The sequence below is a fragment of the Xenia sp. Carnegie-2017 genome, unplaced genomic scaffold (assembly GCF_021976095.1).
Source record: "Xenia sp. Carnegie-2017 unplaced genomic scaffold, XeniaSp_v1 HiC_scaffold_1, whole genome shotgun sequence".
Lineage (NCBI taxonomy): Eukaryota > Metazoa > Cnidaria > Anthozoa > Malacalcyonacea > Xeniidae > Xenia > Xenia sp. Carnegie-2017.
Genome location: NW_025813402.1, coordinates 3,294,119 through 3,317,364, shown reverse-complemented (window position 1 = coordinate 3,317,364; position 23,246 = coordinate 3,294,119). Strand labels below are relative to the sequence as shown.

Sequence of the window (23,246 nt, the reverse complement as noted above, 5' to 3'; positions counted from 1 at the left end):
GATGATATAAAAATAAAAACTACAATAACAAATTACTTTGAAAATTATGACAAATTTTTAACAAAAAAACATGAAAAATAATGATAGTAATTTTCAACCAAATGATCTCTTCACTGTTTTTTGAAGCTTCGTTTTATTTTTTATGAAATAAATATATAGAATTTTCGTTATCATAAAATTTTTTTTAAGGTAAAGATCATTCAAGGTCGTATTATTATGTATCTCACTAGGATGCAATCTTTTATATTTTTATTTTAATATCTACCACAACAATTAAACGATCGACAAACTGTCTGTAAAATAAATATTTACCTACCTATACGAGCGTAAATAACGAAAACTTCACTAAATTTATATATTCACACAGTTCATAGATCTAAGTATAATTATATGGCTGTTTCGTGGTAACGTTTGACTTCAACAGTGCTACAAGGCTTGTCAGATTTGTCTAAATTTTCACTAACGTTTCCCGTCACGTTTTCGCTAGGTGAGTCTACATCTATGTCAACATTGCTCTCGATTGTACGTGGGAAATTGTATTGATTGCATTCTATGTCTTGTAAAGCGGAATGAATTCTAAAACGCAGACGATTCTCCAGGATATAGCCATGATATTTTTTGCTACAAAAATAAATTAAAAAGAATAATTGAAAACTGGTCAAATCCTCAGAAATTATCTGACAACAGAATTCCTTAAGTCTTCTTGGACGCAGATCCTATATACACATTCTTCAATTCATTATATCAAAGGCAAATTCATGATTTGTGAATTCTAGTATGTGATATTTGGCTCATCATTTTTGGAGTCCTTTGTTGAACTCATATAGTAGAGTTTGTCGCAAATTCCTGATCATGCACAAATTGCGATCCATACTTATTTGCCAAATCTCTGCCTGTAGATCGACAAGGATTTCGATCCATAACAGCCATTAAACTTAATCTCAAGACAAACGTTGTAAATAAGTAAATTAATGTTTACCTGGCCATTTCCAAGTATTTTTTCCCAGTTATTATATCTTCCTTGTCCAAATGCATAAAACCAACCTCTGCACACGTATAAGCTGGTAGATAGCTCTCGCGAGCAAAATTGTCCTCGCTGAAAAAATACAAATACGAAAAGAGTTTGAAAGAATATGCATTTACGTACATCGTATGAATGTAATCTGAACACAAGTTTATTTATAAAATAATATATGAGAAAAAACTTACTGCGTTAAAACTTGCTGAAAACAAACCATAGCTAAATCAGTTTGTTGTAAACATCTCACACACATCCCTTCCAACAATTTCAACAGACATACATCCTCGATTTTGTAGACATTTCCTGTTTCATAAGAAAACGAGAAACTAGCACATACTATACAAAACGTTCATCTAAGAATACTTCTTTATAAAGGTTGTTTATCACTTTGTCCAACCCACATATAGAAATTAAATTCATCTCAAGTCAGAAACTACGGAACAACAAACACTAGCTGAAATTTAACATTTAAAATCAGGTTTGATAAGTAAGTTCAAAGGCCTTAAATTTTTAAACACAGTTTTTAGTATTTTTATCAAGAATGAGAAAATAACATGAACATAATTTGTTTGGACATCTAGGAGAACAGAAATGAGGCAAACAATTAAGATAGCACACCATCACGTCTCGTTATTGACTGCTTTCTTTGTGATTCGTGAACTAATTCCAACAAACTCTTTACTAAATTCGGTTTTTTGTAAATGATTCTAAAGCCATTCCACAAGAATATCAATTCCTTATAAAAAAGACAAAGAAATTAACAACTTTGAACGTAACTATATATATATATATGCAATATTCTTTACAATGTAGTTTACTGAATGTCTTCTGGTTGTATATCTACAGATTGCAGAGTAATTCTATGAAAAAATGTGTTGTGTTCAAACTGTTAAGTTAGAAAAATATTAAACTTACAATAGCAGGCAGCCAAAGGAAGTTTTCTTTATCAAAATAATCCTTACACCTTTTTATTGAAAACTTTTCGAACTGAATGGACTTTCCAGCAATTCTTTGTTTAAGTTCAGGAGCTTTTCTATGACGTGAAGTAAATTTTTGGAACAAATGAAAGTCCTCATATAATCTAGATTTAGAGGATATTTCGTGTAATATCAAGTACAGGAAAGAATTTTGAGACAAACCTGAACATGTTTTCTTCACTATCTTGTTCAGTTTCGTTCTGGATAGATAACGATTCACATTTAGGATCAATTCTTGCCATAAGTTTGAAAACAGCGCAGAAATACATATAGGAACACTGAAAAAAAAATATGTATTTTGGATGAAATAATAACATTGAATTAAATAAATAGCTAGAAAAAAACATTTACAAAATCACCCACCGCAGACCAGCGACTTTCCGACAATAATTTTTTGGCATAACCATAAGCTTCTTTCCAATTACGTTTAAAACTAAAAAAACAACTTTCGTGAATGAAAAAAAATCTATTTGTACAACAAAAAAATCCATAAAATACCAATAACACCACATCAACTCCCAGTAACATAAATGATGAAACTGCTTCCACTCCGACTGAGATTTAATGGACTCATTGTATTTGATTATTGCCTGGAAATGTACAATTAAAATTGTAAGGAAAATAAAACCTTATTTCAAATGGCAACTCTACAAGTATGCACGGCTTAATAATTTGAAAATAAAATCAATTTTTCGAATATTTAAGAATTTCAAGCTTGTTCGACTTAAAAAAAACATTTGAGATTCAGATTGTTAACTAGAAAAGATTTTTCTTTGTGTAATAATAGTATTAGTACCTCATCCAGGTAGCATTCAACGTGTTTGTCACATTCAACGTGTTTCACACATCGTGTTTGTCACATTCAAAGTGTTTCACACAACGTGTTTGTCACATTCAACGTGTTTCACACATCGTGTTTGTCACATTCAAAGTGTTTCACACAACGTGTTTGTCACATTCAACGTGTTTCACACACATTCAACGTGTTTCACACAACGTGTTTGTCACATTCAAAGTGTTTCACACAACGTGTTTGTCACAACGTGTTTCACACATGTTTGTCACATTCAAAGTGTTTCACACAACGTTTGTCACATTCAACGTGTTTGTCACATTCAACGTGTTTCACACATCGTGTTTGTCACATTCAACGTGTTTCACACAACGTGTTTGTCACATTCAACGTGTTTCACACATCGTGTTTGTCACATTCAACGTGTTTCACACAACGTTTTGTCACATTTAACGTTTTCACATCGTGTTTGTCACATTCAAAGTGTTTCACACAACGTGTTTGTCACATTCAACGTGTTTCACACATCGTGTTTGTCACATTCAACGTGTTTCACACAACATGTTTGTCACATTCAACGTGTTTCACACATCGTGGTTGTCCCATTCAACGTGTTTCACACAACGTGTTTGTCACATTCAAAGTGTTTCACACAACGTGTTTGTCACATTCAACGTGTTTCACACAACGTGTTTGTCACATTTAACGTGTTTCACACATCGTGTTTGTCACATTCAACGTGTTTCACACAACGTGTTTGTCACATTCAACGTGTTTCACACAACGTGTTTGTCACATTCAAAGTGTTTCACACAACGTGTTTGTCACATTCAACGTGTTTCACACAACGAGTTTGTCACATTCAACGTGTTTCACACAACGTGTTTGTCACATTTAACGTGTTTCACACAACGTGTTTGTCTAATACTTATACCTCATCCAGGTAACATTCAACGTGTTTGACACGACCATCATAGTACAAGAAAATCGCTCCCTATAAATAACGTAAGGCGGAATGAAAATAAAAGACGAATAGATGACTTTCCTTCATGTCTATGGAGAGCATTAGCCCTTCCCCTAAAAGTTGCATGTGAGTGTAAATTTCGACAACAAATGATTGTTGAACAGGTAAAAATTTGATTCAGTAAGCTACTGCTCCCCACCCCAAAAGACGAAAAGCTGTCGTACAACTAAATATTTTCATTGCTACATTGACAAATAACTTCATTGCCTACACGAGGAACAGATTTTAATACCTTTGGAAATAACTTGATACAAGGCTTTAATATTTTATGCGCATAATCGCTATTTCCATCTCCATTGCCTAAACATTAAATATTGAGCAAATTTATATAGAAGATTGAAACAATTACGTTTAATTACAAACGAATTTATCAAAACAATAAAATGGAAACAGACTCTGTGAATACAAAATGAAATTGTGAGGAAGACAGTAATATACCTAGAACATACGTAATAACGGTATGATAGGCGAGGATTGTCATGGCACATAGAGGTGATCTTAGACCTTCATCAAGAAAGCCTTGATCAAGTAAGCTTAATCCATAGTACTAAATAATCGATAGAAATTGAAGTGATTAAGTAAGCTTAATCCATAGTACTAAATAATCGATAGAAATTGAAGTGATTAAGTGTCTAAAACATGAAAACAAGACTGACAGTGAAATCAGGAAATTGCAAACCTTGTCGCCAGAGAAACCAACAAACTCGAGAAGCCTTAATATTTTTCCAGGTAAAAGAGACAAAAGCTAAAGATGTAACCACATAGCAATGAATAACAACGTTTTATCTTATACCTTATGTCATCCTTTTTTTCATCGTAGGTTAAACTCAAACACAAAAGAATTTTGACAAATGGCCGTTTTTCAAAACATAATTCAACCACAAATCTCAGCTCTCAACTCAGTCCATTCAAGTCAACTACGCCTTATGTCCAAAACTCAGTCCATTCAAGTCAACTACGCCTTATGTCCAAAACTCAGTCCATTCAAGTCAACTACGCCTTATGTCCAAAACTCAATCGATTCAAGTCAACTACGCCTTATGTCCAAAACTCAGTCTATTCAAGTCAACTACAACTTTTGTACAAAACTCAGTCTATTCAAGTCAACTACAACTTTTGTACAAAACTCAGTCTATTCAAGTCAACTACAACTTATGTACAAAACTCAGTCTATTCAAGTAAACTACGCCTTATGTCCAAAACTCAGTCTATTCAAGTAAACTACGCCTTATGTCCAAAACTCAATCGATTCAAGTCAACTACGCCTTATGTCCAAAACTCAGTCTATTCAAGTCAACTACAACTTTGTACAAAACTCAGTCTATTCAAGTCAACTACAACTTTTGTAAAAACTCAGTCTATTCAAGTCAACTACAACTTTTGTACAAAACTCAGTCTATTCAAGTCAACTACGCCTTATGTCCAAAACTCAGTCTATTCAAGTCAACTACGCCTTATGTCCAAAACTCAGTCTATTCAAGTCAACTACGCCTTATGTCCAAAACTCAGTCTATTCAAGTCAACTACAACTTTTGTACAAAACTCAGTCTATTCAAGTCAACTACAATTTATGTACAAAACTCGGTCCATTCAAGTCAACTACAATTTACGTACAAAACTCAGTCCATTCAAGTCAACTACAATTTATGTACAAAACTCAGTCCATTCAAGTCAAATACGCCTTACGTACAAAACTCAGTCCATTCAAGTCAACTACAATTTACGTACAAAACTCAGTCCATTCAAGTCAACTACAATTTATGTACAAAACTCAGTCCATTTAAGTCAACTACGCCTTACGCACAAAACTCAGTCTATTCAAGTCAACTACAATTTATGTACAAAACTCAGTCCATTTAAGTCAACTACGCCTTACGTACAAAACTCAGTCCATTGAAGTCAACTACGCCTTATGTGGGAGGACTTTTTAAGGTAATAAGTATAATTTTGATATGTCAACTCTAGCATGCAACTCTACGATGACGACAATGTTCTCATTCACTATGACTCATCCTTACCAAATTGAATGTTCCCAATCCTAAGTTCACTCCCCCCTTGAAATCCGTGAACATGGACGATAATTGATTGCGTTGTTCGATGTCTTCCATCATATCATAACATACTCTGTATAATATGGTTAATTATATATTAAGGATGTGTATGATGAACATACATATATAGTAGCCGACAAGTCGACAACAGGGTAAAAACACGAATAAATATCGACGTAAAGCATAGAGTTTATTACATAGTGGTTGATATGTTTGTATGTTTAAACTAACATTATATTATTAACATTAAATTGATAAAAATTCTTTATGTGCATTTACAAAGAATTTTTCCTGTTCTCAGCTTGGACTAAATTTGCTATGGTAAGGTTAGAAAAAATAATTAACCGAATTGATTCCAGAGGGTGGATTTAATTCTGCATATACGATATACTTTATTGAATAAATAGCATACTTACTTGTACGTATGATAACTGCTTCGAATTTTTAATCCACCTTTGACAAAAGACAGTAAACTTTCGTCCTAAAAGTAAAAAATATATGAACTTTATGAAATCATACTTTAAATTTCACCTGAAATTCCTAAATGTTGGCTGTAGGACAATTGTAATCCAGAATAATTTTTTAACAGCAATAATTATTTGTATGTCGTCAAGCTTGCCGTTCAGTTAATTTCACGTTAATTATTTCAAGAAAAAAACCTCAACAAAATTCAGAATAGCTCTTTGAAGGAGGCACTCTGCGTAACACAATTCAGCATGAAGTTCCTCTAAAACGAGAATCATTTGAAGTTATTGCGTACTCTTACACACAATGTGTAAAAAAACAGCTAGGTAAGCTCTTAGTTAGTAAAACAAACAGCTAGGTAAGCTCCTAGTTAGTAAAAAAACAGCTAGGTAAGCTCTTAGTTAGTAAAAAAGTAAAATGAGTTTGCAGAACTTTTCATCAAGAAAATTTCTAATTTGTCATCAATACATGTTAACCATTACGATTTTAGTAAAATAAGATATGTGAGTATTGGGAGCATCTTACGTTGCAATATATTTCTCACATTCTCTACTGTTCCTAATCATCCCTAACGCTTTCTTAGTCTCCCTTACTGTTTCTTACTATCTCCTACGGTTCCCTAAAATTCCAATGCGAGAACTCGATGTTTTAAATACTTAAAGACACAACCTTCTGTAGCGTTCTCGTAGGAAGGCTTCCATAAAAAGCTGGTTAATGATTCTGACCATGATTGTTTCCGACGAAATCTGAACAAAAATCATGACATATGAGGCACTTTCGCCTGCCGTGTGTATGTTGTCAATAGTTACAGAGGTAATTTGTGGAAGATAATTCAAACATTAATCATGTGTAATGTATTTTCAATCACCTTTCACAAACTTGTAATGCAGACTTTATGCTCTGACCAGCGTCATCAATCAAAACCTGGAATTAAATAGACTTAATGATATTAAATTATATACAAAGAATAAAGTTCAAACTGAAAGCAAATACAAGAAATACCTTATCAAAAGTCATCAAAGCTTGCAAAGACATGATAGTACCATAACCTAGGGCATGGTACATGCTTTCCTTTGCCCTGAAATTGAATTCACCAATAGTTAATAAGCAATTGGCATTGGAGTACGATACGGGGGGGGCAGCTGCCCACCCATGTAAAGTTTGAAGATTGAAAAGTTGAACAAATTTTAAACGTTAGTGGGGCGAAAATATTGGAAAACATTCATTGCAAGTTGGAGAAAATATTTACTGCCCCCCCCCTGCAGAAATGCCAGCTTGCGTACACCTATGACAATTATACAAGTCTTTTGTTTTGCCACATTTTCCATTGTCTTATAGAGATAAAAAAACTCGTGTTTATAACTGAAAGTATTGAAATATTTGAAAGAAATACTGCATTTTTTAATTTAAAAGTTTCCTACAATTAACATCATGTAACGAAAACGACTGCAATCGGTGTTGGAATACGAATACAAAACATACTGTTGATATTTAACTAGAACTCTAAAAGAAGCATTGCCCTGAAAGTTGCTGAAAGGCTGTCATAAACTAACCATGGTCGCAACTGTTCTCTGGCTTGTGAAAATTTATTGGCCAAACAAAGATTTAATGCGACAGATGTCGCTTTAATCGCCTCTGGTAGTTCACATTGACTTGACAGTCTGTCCCTGTCGATGCTAAAAAAAAACAAAATCTTTGAAGATGAAATCTTTCTTATATGGCTAAAAGCACGTAAATGTCAATAAATTCTTTGGAAATTATCAAAGCTTCCAAGAGGTATTAAATCAATATTTGCATGAGTTTGTCCAGTGGAGCGCGTTGTAGGAACAATGCTAACAGCTTTTGATTTTTGGAGGAAAGAGCAAAAATAATATTTCTTAGAAGACTCTTCTCAAATACTTGGAAAAAGCATTTTTAACTGACATTACGATTCACCAGTAGCACATGGTTTGTTGTTGCACAACTGAACATGCACACCTTTTTTACATATTGTGAACAACTTACAATCAAAGAGAAGTCATTAGTCTTATATTTCATAAAAATACGAAAATAGATCCTGCGATGTAAAAATTATACAATATATTTTCAAGCTAGTAAATATTGCCTTCACGGGAATTTTAACCAGACTTGAGACAAAGCGCGTATTTTGTGTCAAAAATTTTTATTCAAAATTGTGTCGGAAAATTATGTTCTACTATTTTGATAAATAGTTCATTATTCATTTTGTTCCCTCTTACAAATGCAGACATTGTTTGTTTTGTATAATCAACTTTACGTACCACAACATGACGTTATACGTGGGCTAACAGAAACAGAAAATTTATGAGTTTAAAATCATAAACTGATCATTATAATACGATACGGCAAAATCAACTTTTAACGTTTAACGTTCAACCAAATCGTAAGATTTGCAAGTCAAACAACGTCCATCGCCCGCCCACTTATGGGTAATAAAAGTAGACAGTCAAGTCATACATGAATTCCTTGACATTGTGCATCCCACTGTCCGCACAATCCATTTTATTTACTTTACTTTAACATCAGCTCAACTAGTTTCACTTACAGGCTTCAAATTATTGTACTTTAGCTTTAGTTTTCTACAATGTGACAGGTGTCACTCCTAACAACTACAAAGTCATGCAATACACAAGTATAACCGCTTATTTCATAGTTCAGATGACTTTCTTGTGACAGCTAAAGTAATTCAAGTTTTTTTAAAGCGAAATACTCGCCACTAATGTAGTCAAGTTCAGTGAAATTGCTTGTTCAGTTAAATGAGATGGTAAAGAACGAGTATGCTGACTGTGTTGTATACGAAATTGCAATGAAAAGAATGCATTTATTCGACAAAAGCAAAACGTTCAAAAATCTTTACATCAACATCTAAACTATATTACAACATGCATATTTTAGAAATATAAATGATAGTAAAAAATAATAATAGCACAGACATTATACAGACACTGAGACACATAGCGATAAGAGTGTACACAACTGAAGACAGGCCACAAAAACTCTAGATACCTTTCGTTTTTCTTCATCTGTGAATTGCTTTCAACATTCTTGCGTAGTCAGTCTTTTGAAATTTTCATACAAGACAGTTTTTCCTTTTCTGACTGGCAAACATTGAAATACCTTTTTGTTAGGACATTTTACAGGTAGTATAAACGATTGCAATGTAGTATATAATTAATCTTTGTAAACATCCGCTGTTTGGATGATGACAATCAGTTTCATTTCGTACCTGCGCATGCGTAATAAAAATAAAACAGCATGGCGGATGAACGTGCAGAATTTTATAAAAACAAAATTGAGAATGTTTTGGCAGACCGCTCCAAAATCAACGATATTGTAGACGTAATAACAGGAGTGGAAAACAAGAATGAATCCATTTCTTTGTTATGTATCGAAGGTATTGGTAGAATTTTGTCTGAATTAATCCAATCAAATATTTGTCCAGTGAAGACAAAAAAGACAAAATTTGCCAAATCAGCAGAAAAACCTGAAGAAATTGTTGAAGTCTGGTTGACTAGTAATTATGACTTAACAGTCAAGAAGCTCTTAATGCTGTTAAAGAGTCCTTTTGTAAAGATTTCTTTAGAAGCGTTGAAAGCATTAATGAAGTTTGTGAAAGCAGAAAGCACAAAGAATCCACAAAAGTATTGGTTTTCCAATGATCTATTTCTGAAAATTTTGATCAATTTGATTGATGGCAGTTACGATAATAGCATGACAGTGAAAAACTTTATTTCGTATTTGCATTTTAATGATGTGTGTTACTACACTTTACGAAATATTAACAAAGTGATCACACGGACAGAAAAAGGTCTGATGATGAACAATCATGTAATAACTGGTGGCAATTTTCCAAGAAATATTTACCAACTTTTGTCTGTGGTTACCATTCCTGAGGAAGAAACAGATCTTTCTAACTTGTATGTGGTTTCAATGGAGAATGTTAGGGTAAATCATTCCGTGTTTAGACACAGTGTAATGAACTTAAGTGCATACAAGAAAGTATTTACTGAAGCTTGGATGGCATTCCTTGGACTTTCTCTTGATAGCAGTTTGTATCGTCATATCTTACTGGATCTTGAACATAAAGTTATTCCTTATTTTGTTGATCCAAAAATTTTAATGGATTTTTTGGTTGATTCTTATAATGCGGGCGGTGTCACAAGCATTCTTGCTCTTAATGGTTTGTTTGTACTCATTCACAAACATAATTTAGATTATCCTGATTTCTACAAAAAGCTCTACAGCCTCTTTGATGTGGAAGTCTTTCATATGAAATACCGTGCCCGCTTTTTTTATCTTGCTGATCTGTTTTTAATGTCAAGTCATCTACCTGCGTATCTTGTTGCTGCATTCATTAAACGATTGTCAAGACTTGCACTAAGAGCACCTCCTTATGCCATTGCTATGGTCATTGTGTTTATTGGCAATCTTATTCGAAGACATCCTAACTGTAAAGTTTTGATTCACCAAAAGGAAAAACAGGTATTTATAATATGTATGCTTTGTCATTTACCATATGTACAGTCTAAATTGATTTACCATCGCAGTGCTTTCATTATGATCCTAATAAGACTGTTTATCTGTTGCACCAAGTAGAAGTTACTGTCGTATCTCCCATAAGCTGACACTTTCGAGACTATGACTTTGTGTCTACTTATGGGAGATGTCCACTTACTAGAGGTTGGCTACTATTTAACTGATGATGTAATTTTGAAACATGATCTTTTAATGTTTTGATTATTAAAACTAAAAATGGCACCCTAAACTTACTGACTTAGCCCATTGGGCAAGGTTTGTACTAAAAGACAGAGTTCCAATATTTCTTTGTAAACACTGAGCAAGTGAGGTTAGTAAAATGTTTATTAGCTGGCATTATTTGACCTGAAATAAAGCTTGTTTTCTTTTCTTGTGCTAACTGTTTTGGCTTTCACTTTAGTTTTTGTCAGTAAAAATAAATTGTCAAAAATTTGGGCACCTGGAAAAGAACTCACTTTTCAAGTGTTTTCTTCCAAATCATATTCTTACCTGTTTTTGTTTTGCATTTGTTTTTAACAAAACCTTTACTGTTTGCTTCATTAAATTTGCTTTCATTTTGTTGAAAAAATTACGTGTATTCCATTGTCCGACCATTATGGAAAAATGAGCGACCAGTAAAAATGTTTCTAAGCCAAATAAAGTGTGCCATTTCACCGGAAGTTGCGCTTCCCGTGATGTAATAGTTGTTAAAGAACCCACACATTTATGTCACTTTTGAATTTCATTTAGGCTTTTGATGAACAAAATAAGGATGAGAGGTGCATAAATTTGGATCCATTTCAAGAGGACGAAGTTGATCCAAGTAAATGCAATGCTTTGAAAAGTTCTCTGTGGGAATTGGAAACATTAAGGCATCACTATTATCCTGGGATTAAAAGTTTGGTTGAATTTCTTGAAAAACCAATTGGAAAAACTGAGGCAGATGTTTCCAAATGGTTTGATTCTTCTTATGAAAGCTTGCTGAACAAAGAGTTTTCAGGAATCAACAAGAATAATGTCTTTCTTGAATATCAACCTCCTAAAGAATTAATGCAGAAGGGCTTTGATGATTTGTGGTGTGTTGGAAACTAACTTCTTAAGGTTGCTGTCACCTTTATTTTGAAGAGTTTAAAACAACAGATGTTGAACTACAATATACATCTTTTTGTTAACATTTTAATGTCGTTGTGCTAGGTTAACATTGCTTGTCAGCTATGATTTCAGATTATAAAGAAGATACCTCCTGATCGTAGCAACCATCTTTGGTTTTTTTGAACTGTCCTTTAATGAAGCCCACTAAGAATATGTGTAAACACAATCCATAATTGTTACCTGTTTTAGTTGTAACTTGAAATAATTCGTGACGATTTAAGACATTGGAAATCCATGTAGTCTATTTGTACCTAGTCAACTTAAAGAAGCTATTCTTAAATAAAACATATAGCATTGATTATGCGAATTATTATTTATATTAATACATCAAATTGGGCATTATATTACGATTAAATATGTTAAGATTCAAGCCGAATGAATGTTCAATTGTAAATTTTGATGAATTAAATTGCAGCATATATATGATGAAGTGTACAAAAATACAAATTTTGTTGTTACTTGTAGAACTATGCCTTGACACATCAGTCATTGTTTCTTTTCTTTTTTTACAAAAACTTTGATTATACAAGGTCTTTTAGAAACTTTAATATTCCGATCACGATTTGTTAGACTCATCTAAGCTATTGACAGTTTTGCTATCATCAAGCAGTGCCTTTTCCTGTGCATCTAAAACATGTGTATATTTCTTTCGTCTTTCCGCTTTACTCAATCGACGAAAAGTACTTTCATTCTGTATCTTCTTCATGGATTTGTTGATGCTCACTTCAATACTCCTTTTTTCATTTATTTCTATCGTGGGTTGAACAAACGTAGTTTCACGTGATGGGCATTTACGAGGCAGGATAAATCTCGTGATCGGAAGATTAGGACTTTTGTGAAGGAGTTCGCTGTTTTGTTTCGTTCATTCTGAAAGTTGAGTGCAATATTCGCAATCTCTTTTTTTTGTAACAAAGAACTAGGTGCAATCTGATCTGTTTCTTTCCAATATTGGACAGCATCAGTCCAAGGTATGTAGACTTGTATGTCTTCATTGCTTGTACCCTTGACAGAAGCTTTCACAATCATTTCATAAGAGATTTTCAACATGATGATAAGATCTTTATCATGGTTCTGATGAGTGAGCTCTATCCACGGAAGATATCTCTTGTCTCCTATCAGAAAGATGTATGTGTAAAAAAGGTATTCTTTTCAGTTTTCATGTTGAGTACGTCTTATTCCATTTAAAAACCGCCCTCATTCATACTTACACTTTTGTGTACGAATCTAAACGAATTATTCATCAACTTGTGAAGTAAAACTGATTTTATACCTTTTCTTTACTTACCTGTTGAAGAATGTACCTCCATCCACGGTATTATAGCCTTTTTGTAAATCATCCCTGCATCATTTTGGTTTTCCATGAATATTTTATGTGGAAGAGGCAGCAAAAGAAGTTTGTCATCTTTATTGTACCTGAGAGAATATCTTCGTACGACTCCATTCTTTTTATCCTTCTTCAAACTCAAGCGTTGTTGAAATGATCTTTTCTTTCGTATTTTGATCCAAGGCAATATTTTAACTTCTATCGCATCATACTTGTTACTATTGCTATCCAATGATCCTGAACTACTAAGCATATCCTCTAATGATCCTTCTCTACTCTCTGTGATATTTGCGTTCGATCCGTTAATGTCCTCAGCTATTTCATTCGTTGAATTAAGAGATAAGTTTTTTCCCGATTTTTCGTCCAATTTTGTGGTGTCGAAGTATTTACTTTCGTCTTTAGACTGAAAAATTTCATCTTTCTCATTGCATTCATTATTCTCTAATACATTATTTTGTGATGATGTGCCTACGACTTTGCTTTGATTGCCCCTAATATCAGCGCTTGCATCTGTTTCTTCAACAGTAGAAGTGATCTGAGCTGATTCAGAATCCGAGATATCAGTGTTTATTAACCATGTATCTTGTTCATGTTTTCTCGAATTCGGCGCTTCCTTCAGTTGCGTTGCTGTCGTTTGAACATCATCTGATGATAAAATTGTGTTACAATGATCTTGTATATTAGACATGGTTGGTGACCATGGTTCGTGATATAAGACAGCAGGGTTATTATCCTCTGTTTCAATTTGTTGGTCTTTTTGCCCATTGAAAAGCGATTCTTCGTTGTTGATAGACAACGGCTTCATATAATCCATGTTATTTGTATTTAATTGTGACTGAGCATTTATGTCTTCTGAGCTAATTTTCTGTTCAGCTCTTCCCTCTGAGGATGCATGATTTATTATTTCCATTTTTTCGACATCATTATTTTCGTCTATGGTTTTATTTATAATTATTTCAGGTGTGGTAACTTTCTTCTTTGGCATTTCACCAGAAGATTCATGTTTACAATATTCTCTATCATCTTCATGAACATCTACGTTTATCGTTGATAATTTGTTGCGTTCTCCATCTTTGGTGGGCTCATGCGAGTTTTCTCGATTTCTTTCACCAATTCTTAATCGAACATAGTTTTTATTCCCTAAACGCACGGTCATTATTTCTTTCTCAGTTTTAGTTGGAACCACAGAAAAAGTTGCGTCTACTACAGGTGCGTTTTCTAAGTCAATGCTCTCGTTGTTGTTATTGAAATCGTTTAGCATCATACTATCTTTTTCGTTTGAAATTAATGACTCATTCTTCAGGTCACTTATACTTTCCTCCACTTCAACATTTTTTGCTTCACATCTTTCAGCATCATTTATTTCTTCCATTGTTTCTTCTTTAATTGTTGAAGGAAAGTAGGTTTCAGATCCATAAGGCTCTACTTCTTTCACTCTCCCAACTCTAAGTTTCACAACATTTTTAGAGCAGAAAGTAGTGGTCACTTTTTCGTTTTCAGTTTCATTTAATTTATCTTTCACAGTTGATTGTCTTTCTAATTCCGGTACGTGCTCAACAACTACTCCGATGTAAGACGGTGGAATAATTTCATCTACTTTTCGTTGATTTTCTTCTTTTAGAGTAAAATATGTAATTTCATGTGGTTGATTAATAATGGATACCATGTTTGCCTCGTTAACTGATGGGTCGACTAGAGAATCTTCTTTTTCATCTTCCATTATAATGCTAGGATGTGTAGATGATTCAGGTAATGATTCTCTGTGTCTTTTGCTTGGTGGTGCTTCACTTTGTGATGTATAAGCGCGTAACCTCTCGTCTTCCTCAACGAAATCCATCACATCAAATCTTGGAGTCAAATTTTCATAGATTTCGTCATTAGTGCCGGCTGTGCTGCTGTTTATTGATGGTCTTTGTTGATACATTGAATCATTTTCGTCATTTGTTTTTATCTGATCTGCATCATCTTCATATGGCTGTGTTTGGATTGCAACGTCTTTACAAGGTAATTTATTTATTGTTTTTTTGTGGTGTTTCTTTGATTTCTGTTTCTTTTTTGTTGGAGTGATTTCATCAATCAAAATCACTTCTATAGTTTGATACAGTTGTTCGTCTTCGTCGTACGTACTAGAAACGTCCTAAAGTTAATCAATGAAGAAAGTTGTTTTAAAGTAGTTTATTTTTTGTTTGTTAATGCATGTTAATTATTTCTGTGAGTAAAATATAAAGTAAAACATTAAAATATCAAATGCTCTGTGCTATGAATTAAGAAAATTCGGGTGAAAATCAAATAGAAGTGCGGCGATGAAAAAACATTGAATTTTAATGCGAGTATTATAAAGAAAGAAAGAATCATAGAAAAGGTTACATTGAAATTTGGAATGTTGAATAAATGAAAATTTTTGGTAAGGAGATGTCACATGACTTTCAAAATTTTTGTAGCCAATCAAAACCATTCATAAAACACATGTGAAAGAACGGAGCACAGAAAAAGAAACTTACGATAATACAATGTTTTTAGCAAAATTTTCTGTCTAACCTACCTAACCATAAATACAATTTATCATCAATGCTGATTCAAAGTCTGGGACTTAAAGTTAAATAATGACGAGGTATGTTTTCATAGTTCGCTATTGAGTATTGACAAACTTTATTTGTGTAACATTATGTAACGTCAAGACAAGACTGAAAAGGTCACTAGTGTGATTAACTTGTGAAAAAGGCCACATTATATTCATTGATTTGACAATCTTCCAATATTATTTTATTCGGAACATATTCATGAATACTTTAAGTATGCAACGATTTGGCTTTCAACAAGCTTTTCCTTTTCTGTGTTTTGTTTATGGAATAAGTTAATGACTTGCCTTTTATAGCCATATTTGCGGTTTTGATATTTTTTAAAAAGATGTTCATTTCTTGAAAAACGAAAAAAATTCATATTTCTATGTTGAATGATTTGTGAATGAAAAATTGTCAACTCATTCCTGATTTGCAACCAATATTTTTGGTTGGGATTTACCAAACAACATTTGCCAATGTTGGCAGGGGTCCACCATAGTAGCATTAGGGCTTGGGTTCAAGGACAAAATTTAAAGTTTATTTTTTATTTATTTATTTTACTTTGCAGTTTTTACTCACAACAGCTTGCCCCTATTACAGCAATCCCTAAAAATATCATGAACAAACATAAAATAGTTTTTTAGAAACAACATGCTTTAGTTAACACTCAACACATCACAGCACAACACAAAAGACTTTATCAAAATTATTTCATGAAAGAACCATCTAGAAGTACAATGAATTATGAAATGCAACCACAAGTTTGTATTGCAAATTCATGCTCATTACAGACTTTTGCATGAACATTTTAAGAATTGCATTAAATAAAAGATACACAGTCATGACTGTTATATGACCCTATCACAATTTGCCATGTCCTTGAGCTAGGAACAGGAATACGATGATTTACATTTGATGGTTTAATATTAAGCCTAATCTCTGTTCTTGTTGATATATCAGATACTTTAACATCAAGGTACAAATTTAGTATATCATCTTTAATCCCAATACAACCATAGGTAAAATCACCTACTATCTTGCCATCGGTAAATATTTGCACATTTTCTCCAAGCACCCAACCATAACATCCTTTCCATTGGTACACAGGTGTACTGTGTATGTAATTCATCCGTTCTGTCAAAGAATGGGAAACACCTTCATCTCGATATTGTGTGTCTAATACACCAATAAATATCTTTGAATCTGTTTTAACTTCGTCAAGTTGTAATTGCCATTGACATGAATTATCTCCATTTACTTCATCTTTACCAATTGCATATTCATGATGATTTCCTTCCTTATGCTTCAGCATTCGACCATTTTATAAAGTACCAACCCTTCACTGTGTATGTTAAACTTGCATATGTCGTCTTCAGACACCTGTTCATTCATATCCAAATCGTGGTTTATGGCGGAAGGAAAAATACCCAAATAATCTGCCAGATTTTTCAAGGGAGCTTTATCTTTTAGAGAAAGTGAGAATAAAGTTGCAGACTCACTTGTAGTTTCACTTTTTTTAGCTCGAAGATAGTCGAGAATGATAGAGAAATGTTGTGAATTGTAATCTAAGAAAATGTAACCATTTTCGTCATATTTATGTTCCCAACGTCCACTGAATAAATGAGCAAGATGAGAATCTTGAATTTGACATAATGTTGAATTCATTGTTGCCAGTATTTTTCCTCCGACATTAATATACTCAATATGATCATTCATTTCCATTTTTATCGTCCCAAATTGCATGGAATAATGTATTAAGATCACGTTGATTATTTGTTATTTACGACAATACGAAAATTCAGTTGTCGTTTTCTTCCAAGAAACAACTGGATATGCTGCAGTTTCTAAAGTTGCCGTTTTCTTGGAACAACCGGATATGTCGCAGCAACTAACTTCATATTTTAATGTTAGTACGACTGTATTATAAATAAACAATTAGTTTTCTTCGTTTGATTTATCTGAGTTAGAAAATTTGTATGTTAAAACATTTACAAATTGTTTAAAAAATTTTTATCTATTAGAAGGATTCTTTTATGTTCTGTTTTTCAGGCCAACTAAATCAATCATTTTTCATAAAAAGTTATGCGAATATTTAAAAAAAGTATCCGAGAAGATTCATTTCATTACGTTTGACAAAGTATTCTATGCTTGAGTTATTCTTAGTTCATCATTGTGATGAAAAAGATTAATATGAAGATGCCAGCCTGGCAAATGAGGTAAAAATATGTGAAACTCTTTCACAGGTGAGAGAATCAACGACAATTTTCCTTCGATGCAATTTAAAATCACTTGAATGTTATCACCATTTTTTATATTGCTGATCATATTGTAGATTTTCTTCCCGTTAAACCAAGCACTTGCAATATTTTCATCGCCAACCTTAAGTAACCAACCATGTGATCCTTCCATGTCATATGATCTATCATCATATGGTTCATTATCTACCTGCAAAACTCCAACGAACATCTCATTTTTTATTGATTCTATGCGTAGTTTCCAAGTTTTCAATCCGCTGTTGTCGACTTCACTTAAAGCGTATCCAACTGGATACTTTGCACCGCTGTGAACAATCACTGAATTGTTTTCTTTTGTTTGTATCCATGAACTTCGATGTTTGAATGTCGGTGTATCCAACGAGAAAACCTTCTGTAGACCCAGTTGTTTTACGGATTGAAAAAATGGTTTTACATCCTCAGGCTCGAGATTTGAGTGAAATGTATTTTCATATGTGGATGGTATACGTCTTTCGCGTAAATAATTCAATATGATCTCAAAGTATTTCGGATTTAGGTCCAGAAAAATGTTATTATGTTCATCTCGATCTAAGTTTATTTCATTTTGCAAAGATGATAGTTTAGAACCATCATTCTGAGAAATTGTTGACCAGCACGTGTGGAAAAGTTTCCCTCCTACATTTAAGCAAACTAGATCATCCATTATTCCACTTTAAGAGTGTTTGGTTTCGTTTTGCTGGTTAAATTTCAATGGAAATGATCTTCAATTTCTTAGAATTAAAATAGATGCGATTTTAATCAGGTCACATCCTGTCGTTGTCATAACACCTTTATCTGTGAAACTACACTATGATTAGCTACACCGTTTTTTGAGCACAGACATATAGGAACTGTGCTTGTGCGAACAGCCGAATTCTGTTAAGCTATTGAAGCTACTAAAAATGACGCTCTGGCTGAATATTTGTGAGTGGTAGATTATTTTACCGGAAACGATAATTATATAACAATAACATATAATAAGATACTCACGTTTTGTGGGCGTCCAAACTCTTCATTTTTCTTTTGAAGTTGGTTGTTTGATGGGCAATCGATAAAAGTATTATTTTCTGTTATTGGAATTGTTTCACTGTCATCTGCGTGTTTCTTTTCAATCTCCTCTTTCATTGTCAGCTCTGGTTCATCGATGTTTTCATCAACTTGCACTTTTGAATTAGTATTGTTTTCGTTTGGTTTTAAGTTTGAAGGTTTCTCTCGAACATTCGTTTTTACGGTAGCATGGTAAACTGATTGAGTTTGAAACTGTTTTAATTCATATATACGAGTTTTATATGGTTTTACTGCACATCTTGCAATGTGTTCATAACTTTGAGTTGATATTGGTGCATGAAAATGATCATAATGGAGTTGAAACGGATCAGATTGATACCGCATGTTTACCTGTTTTTGAGAAACTTTGTCTTGAAAATCTCTTTTAAACTCTTGCTCTATTAACGGTGTATTAGATGTTTCTACTTGCTCTTGCTGTGAAATTTGAAAAGTCTCATTTTGCGTTTGATAGGAACGTATTTCATCCACGTTGTTTGTTAGGGTTCCATGTCCGAAGTCTTTTAATGACTTATCTGCTCCGAGCAATTTATTGCTAGTTTGCTGATTTTCATCTGAGACTGTTGTCTTCTTTTGTTCAATTTCTTCTGGTGTTGGAGAATAGGAAAGCAGTTTCATTTTTCTCCCATGAACCACTGAAAATTGTTCTGGTTTTGGTGATCGCGTCTTGTATCGCTCGATTTCGTCAATCAAATTCTCAGTTGACAGATGAGCTAAATTCTTCACTTCAAGATCATCAGGATCATCAAGCAACAATGTATTGCTTACTTTATGTACATTACTATTGTTCATAGAACTTGTTTCAACTTTTTCTAAAATTTCACCACTACTTGATTTTGTTGTTGGACTATCTAAATCTTTCAACCTGTTCACTTCATCGTCATCTTTATGAAAACTGACCTTCGGAATTCTTAATTCACCTATGGCGTTAGTGCTGACTGTCTTGTCATTTTTCTCTTCTCCATTTTCTGGTGATATTGGTCGGAATGACAGATTCGATTGATTTCCTGAATCTAACTTAGACGAAGTTTCGGTATATTGAAATTTCTCAAGTTCATCGTAGGAAGGTGATTTTGTAACTTCATTAATGCGACCTTGTAACATTTCTTTGTTGTCTTCATTATTTAGAAAGATTCTTCTGGAATCATCCATTCGCGATTCATCCATCGTATTCTAAATTCTCGACCTCTAGAAAGAAATAAACATAATTAGTTTTTTATTTCTTCATGGATGATGATATAATATCAAGAAAGGAGAGGATGTGATGTGGATAGATAGAGACAGTGCGTTAAAATATCGTGCACATACATTTTCTTGAATGTTTTATTGTGTTAATCGAATTATTAAATTTGAAAGTGATAAATCCATTGGTTCTATGGATAAATCCGATATAATCACAACAGACAAATCAGTTGCATATGTTTCAAATGGAAATGAGGAAACCCATTTACAAAATTATTTCTATTTAAAAATTGTAAATGTTCCAGTCATTAGTCAATCGTTGAAATTAAACGTACACGCATTTTTTTCTTTTTTCTTCAATTTTGCTTCAGGACGTAAGTTATGTTTTCATTATTGGGAGGGAGGGCCCTCGGTGACCTAGAGTTACCTAGCCTCAGCTTAGCAATATTTGGGGGAGGGCACTCAGTGATCTAGAGTTACCTAGTCTCAGCTTAGCAATATTTGGGAGGAGGGCACTCGTTGATGTAAAGTTACCTAGCCTAAAGCTCTAAGCTCAGACACACCTTACTACCATTAAATAAAAACGACATGAATTACATACAAGCCATCACTTTTTATGTAAATTACCGTAGTTTCAACGTAACTCTGAAGTGATAAGCTCTTCAAGTTATTAGGCGGGGATACGTGTCCTCCTGACCGCCTCTATAACTCCCACCTTCCTTTGCTTTATTTGTTTAGATGTTTACATATGTAAAAATATGCCCATAATATTTTCATAATTCTCTTAAGCTGTAATCATTTGCAGGTTAAAATGATGATTACATTTTAAGAAACTTGAAAACAATCCGAGTACATATGCACTTTTGAAAGACCTTTCAAATAATGAAATGAAAATAAAGCCTCGACGCCATAACTTTACATTATTTTATATCTTGAATGATAGTTGATTTCCATTTGTCAAATGTTCATACCTGCATTTAAATGATTGGGGCAAAAAGGAAAGTTTGTTTTCATGGATATGTTGTGAAAATCTGTTTAATGTCGGAAAATTTTTTTAAAACTCTTCATTGTTGGCGAAGTCAAAATGTAATAACACATATTTAATAACACTTGCGTTGTACAAAGAAAGTCTTTGTGCAAAGAACAATTCACTTGACGGCGCAATGTCTTTTTACTTACTTATATTGCACAATAATTTGCTCTTATGATTTTAGTGCACTTAAACATAAATCTTTCCCTGACATAGGCAATCATTTGCTGAAATACTGTAGCTCCATCTAAACTTCCTTATTAGTGACGGAGAAAATCAACCTTCTCTTTCGAGTCTTGTCTCTTGAAATTAATAAAAATTATCTCATTCTTTAGATTGTTTTGGGTTCACCGAAGGTCAAATGATACGTGTTCTTTGTCCATCTGCACAAGTTCACAGGTTTAGTAGCTCTATGCACTTTTTTCACTTTGTTGGGGACAGTCGGTTGTGAAGTATGTGCTGTATAATATTTTTTGATTTGGAAAATTGTCGCCCAATGTGGTTCGTCAAAAGTTTGAAATATTTCAACCATTGAACTACTAGATCAATTTGTGGGTCAGAATGTTGTTCTTATCAATGTTATGTATTTGTCTTATTACGGTTTTACGAAGAAAATTCTCTTTCCTTCCAAGACAATGTTTTCACTTTACATTTTACATATATGTTTTAAAATCACAAGTTTTAAAACCGAAGTCTGAACTGTAAGCACTGAATTATAAACAGTTTATTGTTTACTGATATTTCACACAACTATATAAGTTTTTGAGCTAAATTTTTAAAAAAACCTTAAGAGGAAATAGTTCAATATACGTTGCTTAATAATTAAGTATAGTTTTAAAAATAGAAAAAGTATGTAGCTGTACATGTAACATTGCAAATTACGTAGCCGTAAAGGTAATTAAGGTTCTTCTACTGAAGTAATTATGAAGTTAAAGTTACCTTTAAATAATCATGGAATGAGTCGAATCAAAATTCCTTATTTCGTTATGTTTCTGATATCATCATAATTGCCTTAAAACATAGCGACTACTCGATTGCACAAATGTTTGGAAAAGTTTCATTCATTTCTCAGTATATATATATATATATGTCAGTGATAAGCACAATTTTGTCCCAAAACTGTTCGTCGAGATAGAAGCGTTTTTATTCATATTTTTAATAATTTTATGAGGAATTATTGATGAAGATTCATTTCATTCGTTGCATTTCTATTTGACAAAACAGAAGATATCTTGTAAAAGAAATTTCTTTCAACCAACAATTTTACTAACCTTTCTTCAAAAAATCTTCAAGTACTGGCCACACAAATCTGGATAGTATTAATCTAAATCAGCAATCTTTTTACGAATTTTCATATTAGCTCCTCATCGGCAGTACGTACTGCATACTCGGCAAGTTTTATTGGCTCTGAGGAATGTGCTTCGTTGTATTATAACTTATAACTAATGCGTTTCAAATTAAAATCATTAACAAAGCATATTTGTGTGCATTGTCAAACTAAACGTTTCTGTTGCTATGGTCATTGAATGAAATCGAGTAAAACGACTATGTCCTTGATTCATTTCAGTCTGTTTTTTTCTTTTTTCTGAAATTTGATGCCAAACATTTGAGTTCAAAGTCATATGTATGATTTAAATGTTCTTTATGCAGTTAAATGCTTCTCAACAGGTGATTTACAACCCTTGTTGTATTCATGAATGCTCTCAATCTCATGAAAGATAATTTAAATTATGTATATACGGCGTTAACAATGATATATGTTTCATCTGCATGCTGACAAAAAAAAAAGGAAATA

General features: G+C 33.1%; 3 protein-coding genes across 4 annotated transcripts; 1 reads left to right on the top strand and 2 right to left on the bottom strand.

The window, feature by feature from the left end:
* Positions 1 to 232: 232 nt before the first annotated feature.
* On the bottom strand, positions 233 to 9,538 carry LOC124439281 (tetratricopeptide repeat protein 39B-like). Its single transcript, XM_046989507.1, has 20 exons — positions 9,356 to 9,538; positions 7,885 to 8,007; positions 7,334 to 7,409; positions 7,200 to 7,255; positions 7,001 to 7,077; positions 6,526 to 6,593; positions 6,283 to 6,347; positions 5,834 to 5,939; positions 4,495 to 4,560; positions 4,254 to 4,362; positions 4,048 to 4,115; positions 3,726 to 3,785; positions 2,497 to 2,588; positions 2,362 to 2,431; positions 2,161 to 2,276; positions 1,937 to 2,054; positions 1,640 to 1,757; positions 1,210 to 1,324; positions 980 to 1,096; positions 233 to 621 (listed from the first exon to the last, which is right to left on the bottom strand). Exons 1-20 carry the CDS (start codon positions 9,370 to 9,372, stop codon positions 387 to 389), a joined length of 1,872 nt encoding a protein of 623 aa, XP_046845463.1. The 5' UTR covers positions 9,373 to 9,538; the 3' UTR covers positions 233 to 386.
* Positions 9,539 to 9,604: 66 nt separating this feature from the next.
* On the top strand, positions 9,605 to 12,314 carry LOC124449346 (nucleolar complex protein 4 homolog A-like). Its single transcript, XM_047000300.1, has 2 exons — positions 9,605 to 10,831; positions 11,615 to 12,314. Exons 1-2 carry the CDS (start codon positions 9,605 to 9,607, stop codon positions 11,954 to 11,956), a joined length of 1,569 nt encoding a protein of 522 aa, XP_046856256.1. The 3' UTR covers positions 11,957 to 12,314.
* LOC124447193 lies at positions 12,306 to 22,868 on the bottom strand. Of its 2 annotated transcripts, XM_046998184.1 has the most exons (5): positions 22,723 to 22,868; positions 20,143 to 20,427; positions 19,165 to 19,776; positions 13,302 to 15,477; positions 12,306 to 13,128 (listed from the first exon to the last, which is right to left on the bottom strand). In XM_046998184.1, the coding sequence occupies exons 2-5, from the start codon at positions 20,404 to 20,406 to the stop codon at positions 12,767 to 12,769; spliced, it is 3,414 nt and encodes a 1,137-aa protein (XP_046854140.1). In that variant the 5' UTR covers positions 20,407 to 20,427; positions 22,723 to 22,868; the 3' UTR covers positions 12,306 to 12,766. The 2 variants fall into 2 exon arrangements, with proteins under 2 accessions (XP_046854140.1, XP_046854069.1); XM_046998113.1 differs by having other exon boundaries at positions 19,165 to 20,427.
* Positions 22,869 to 23,246: the final 378 nt, after the last annotated feature.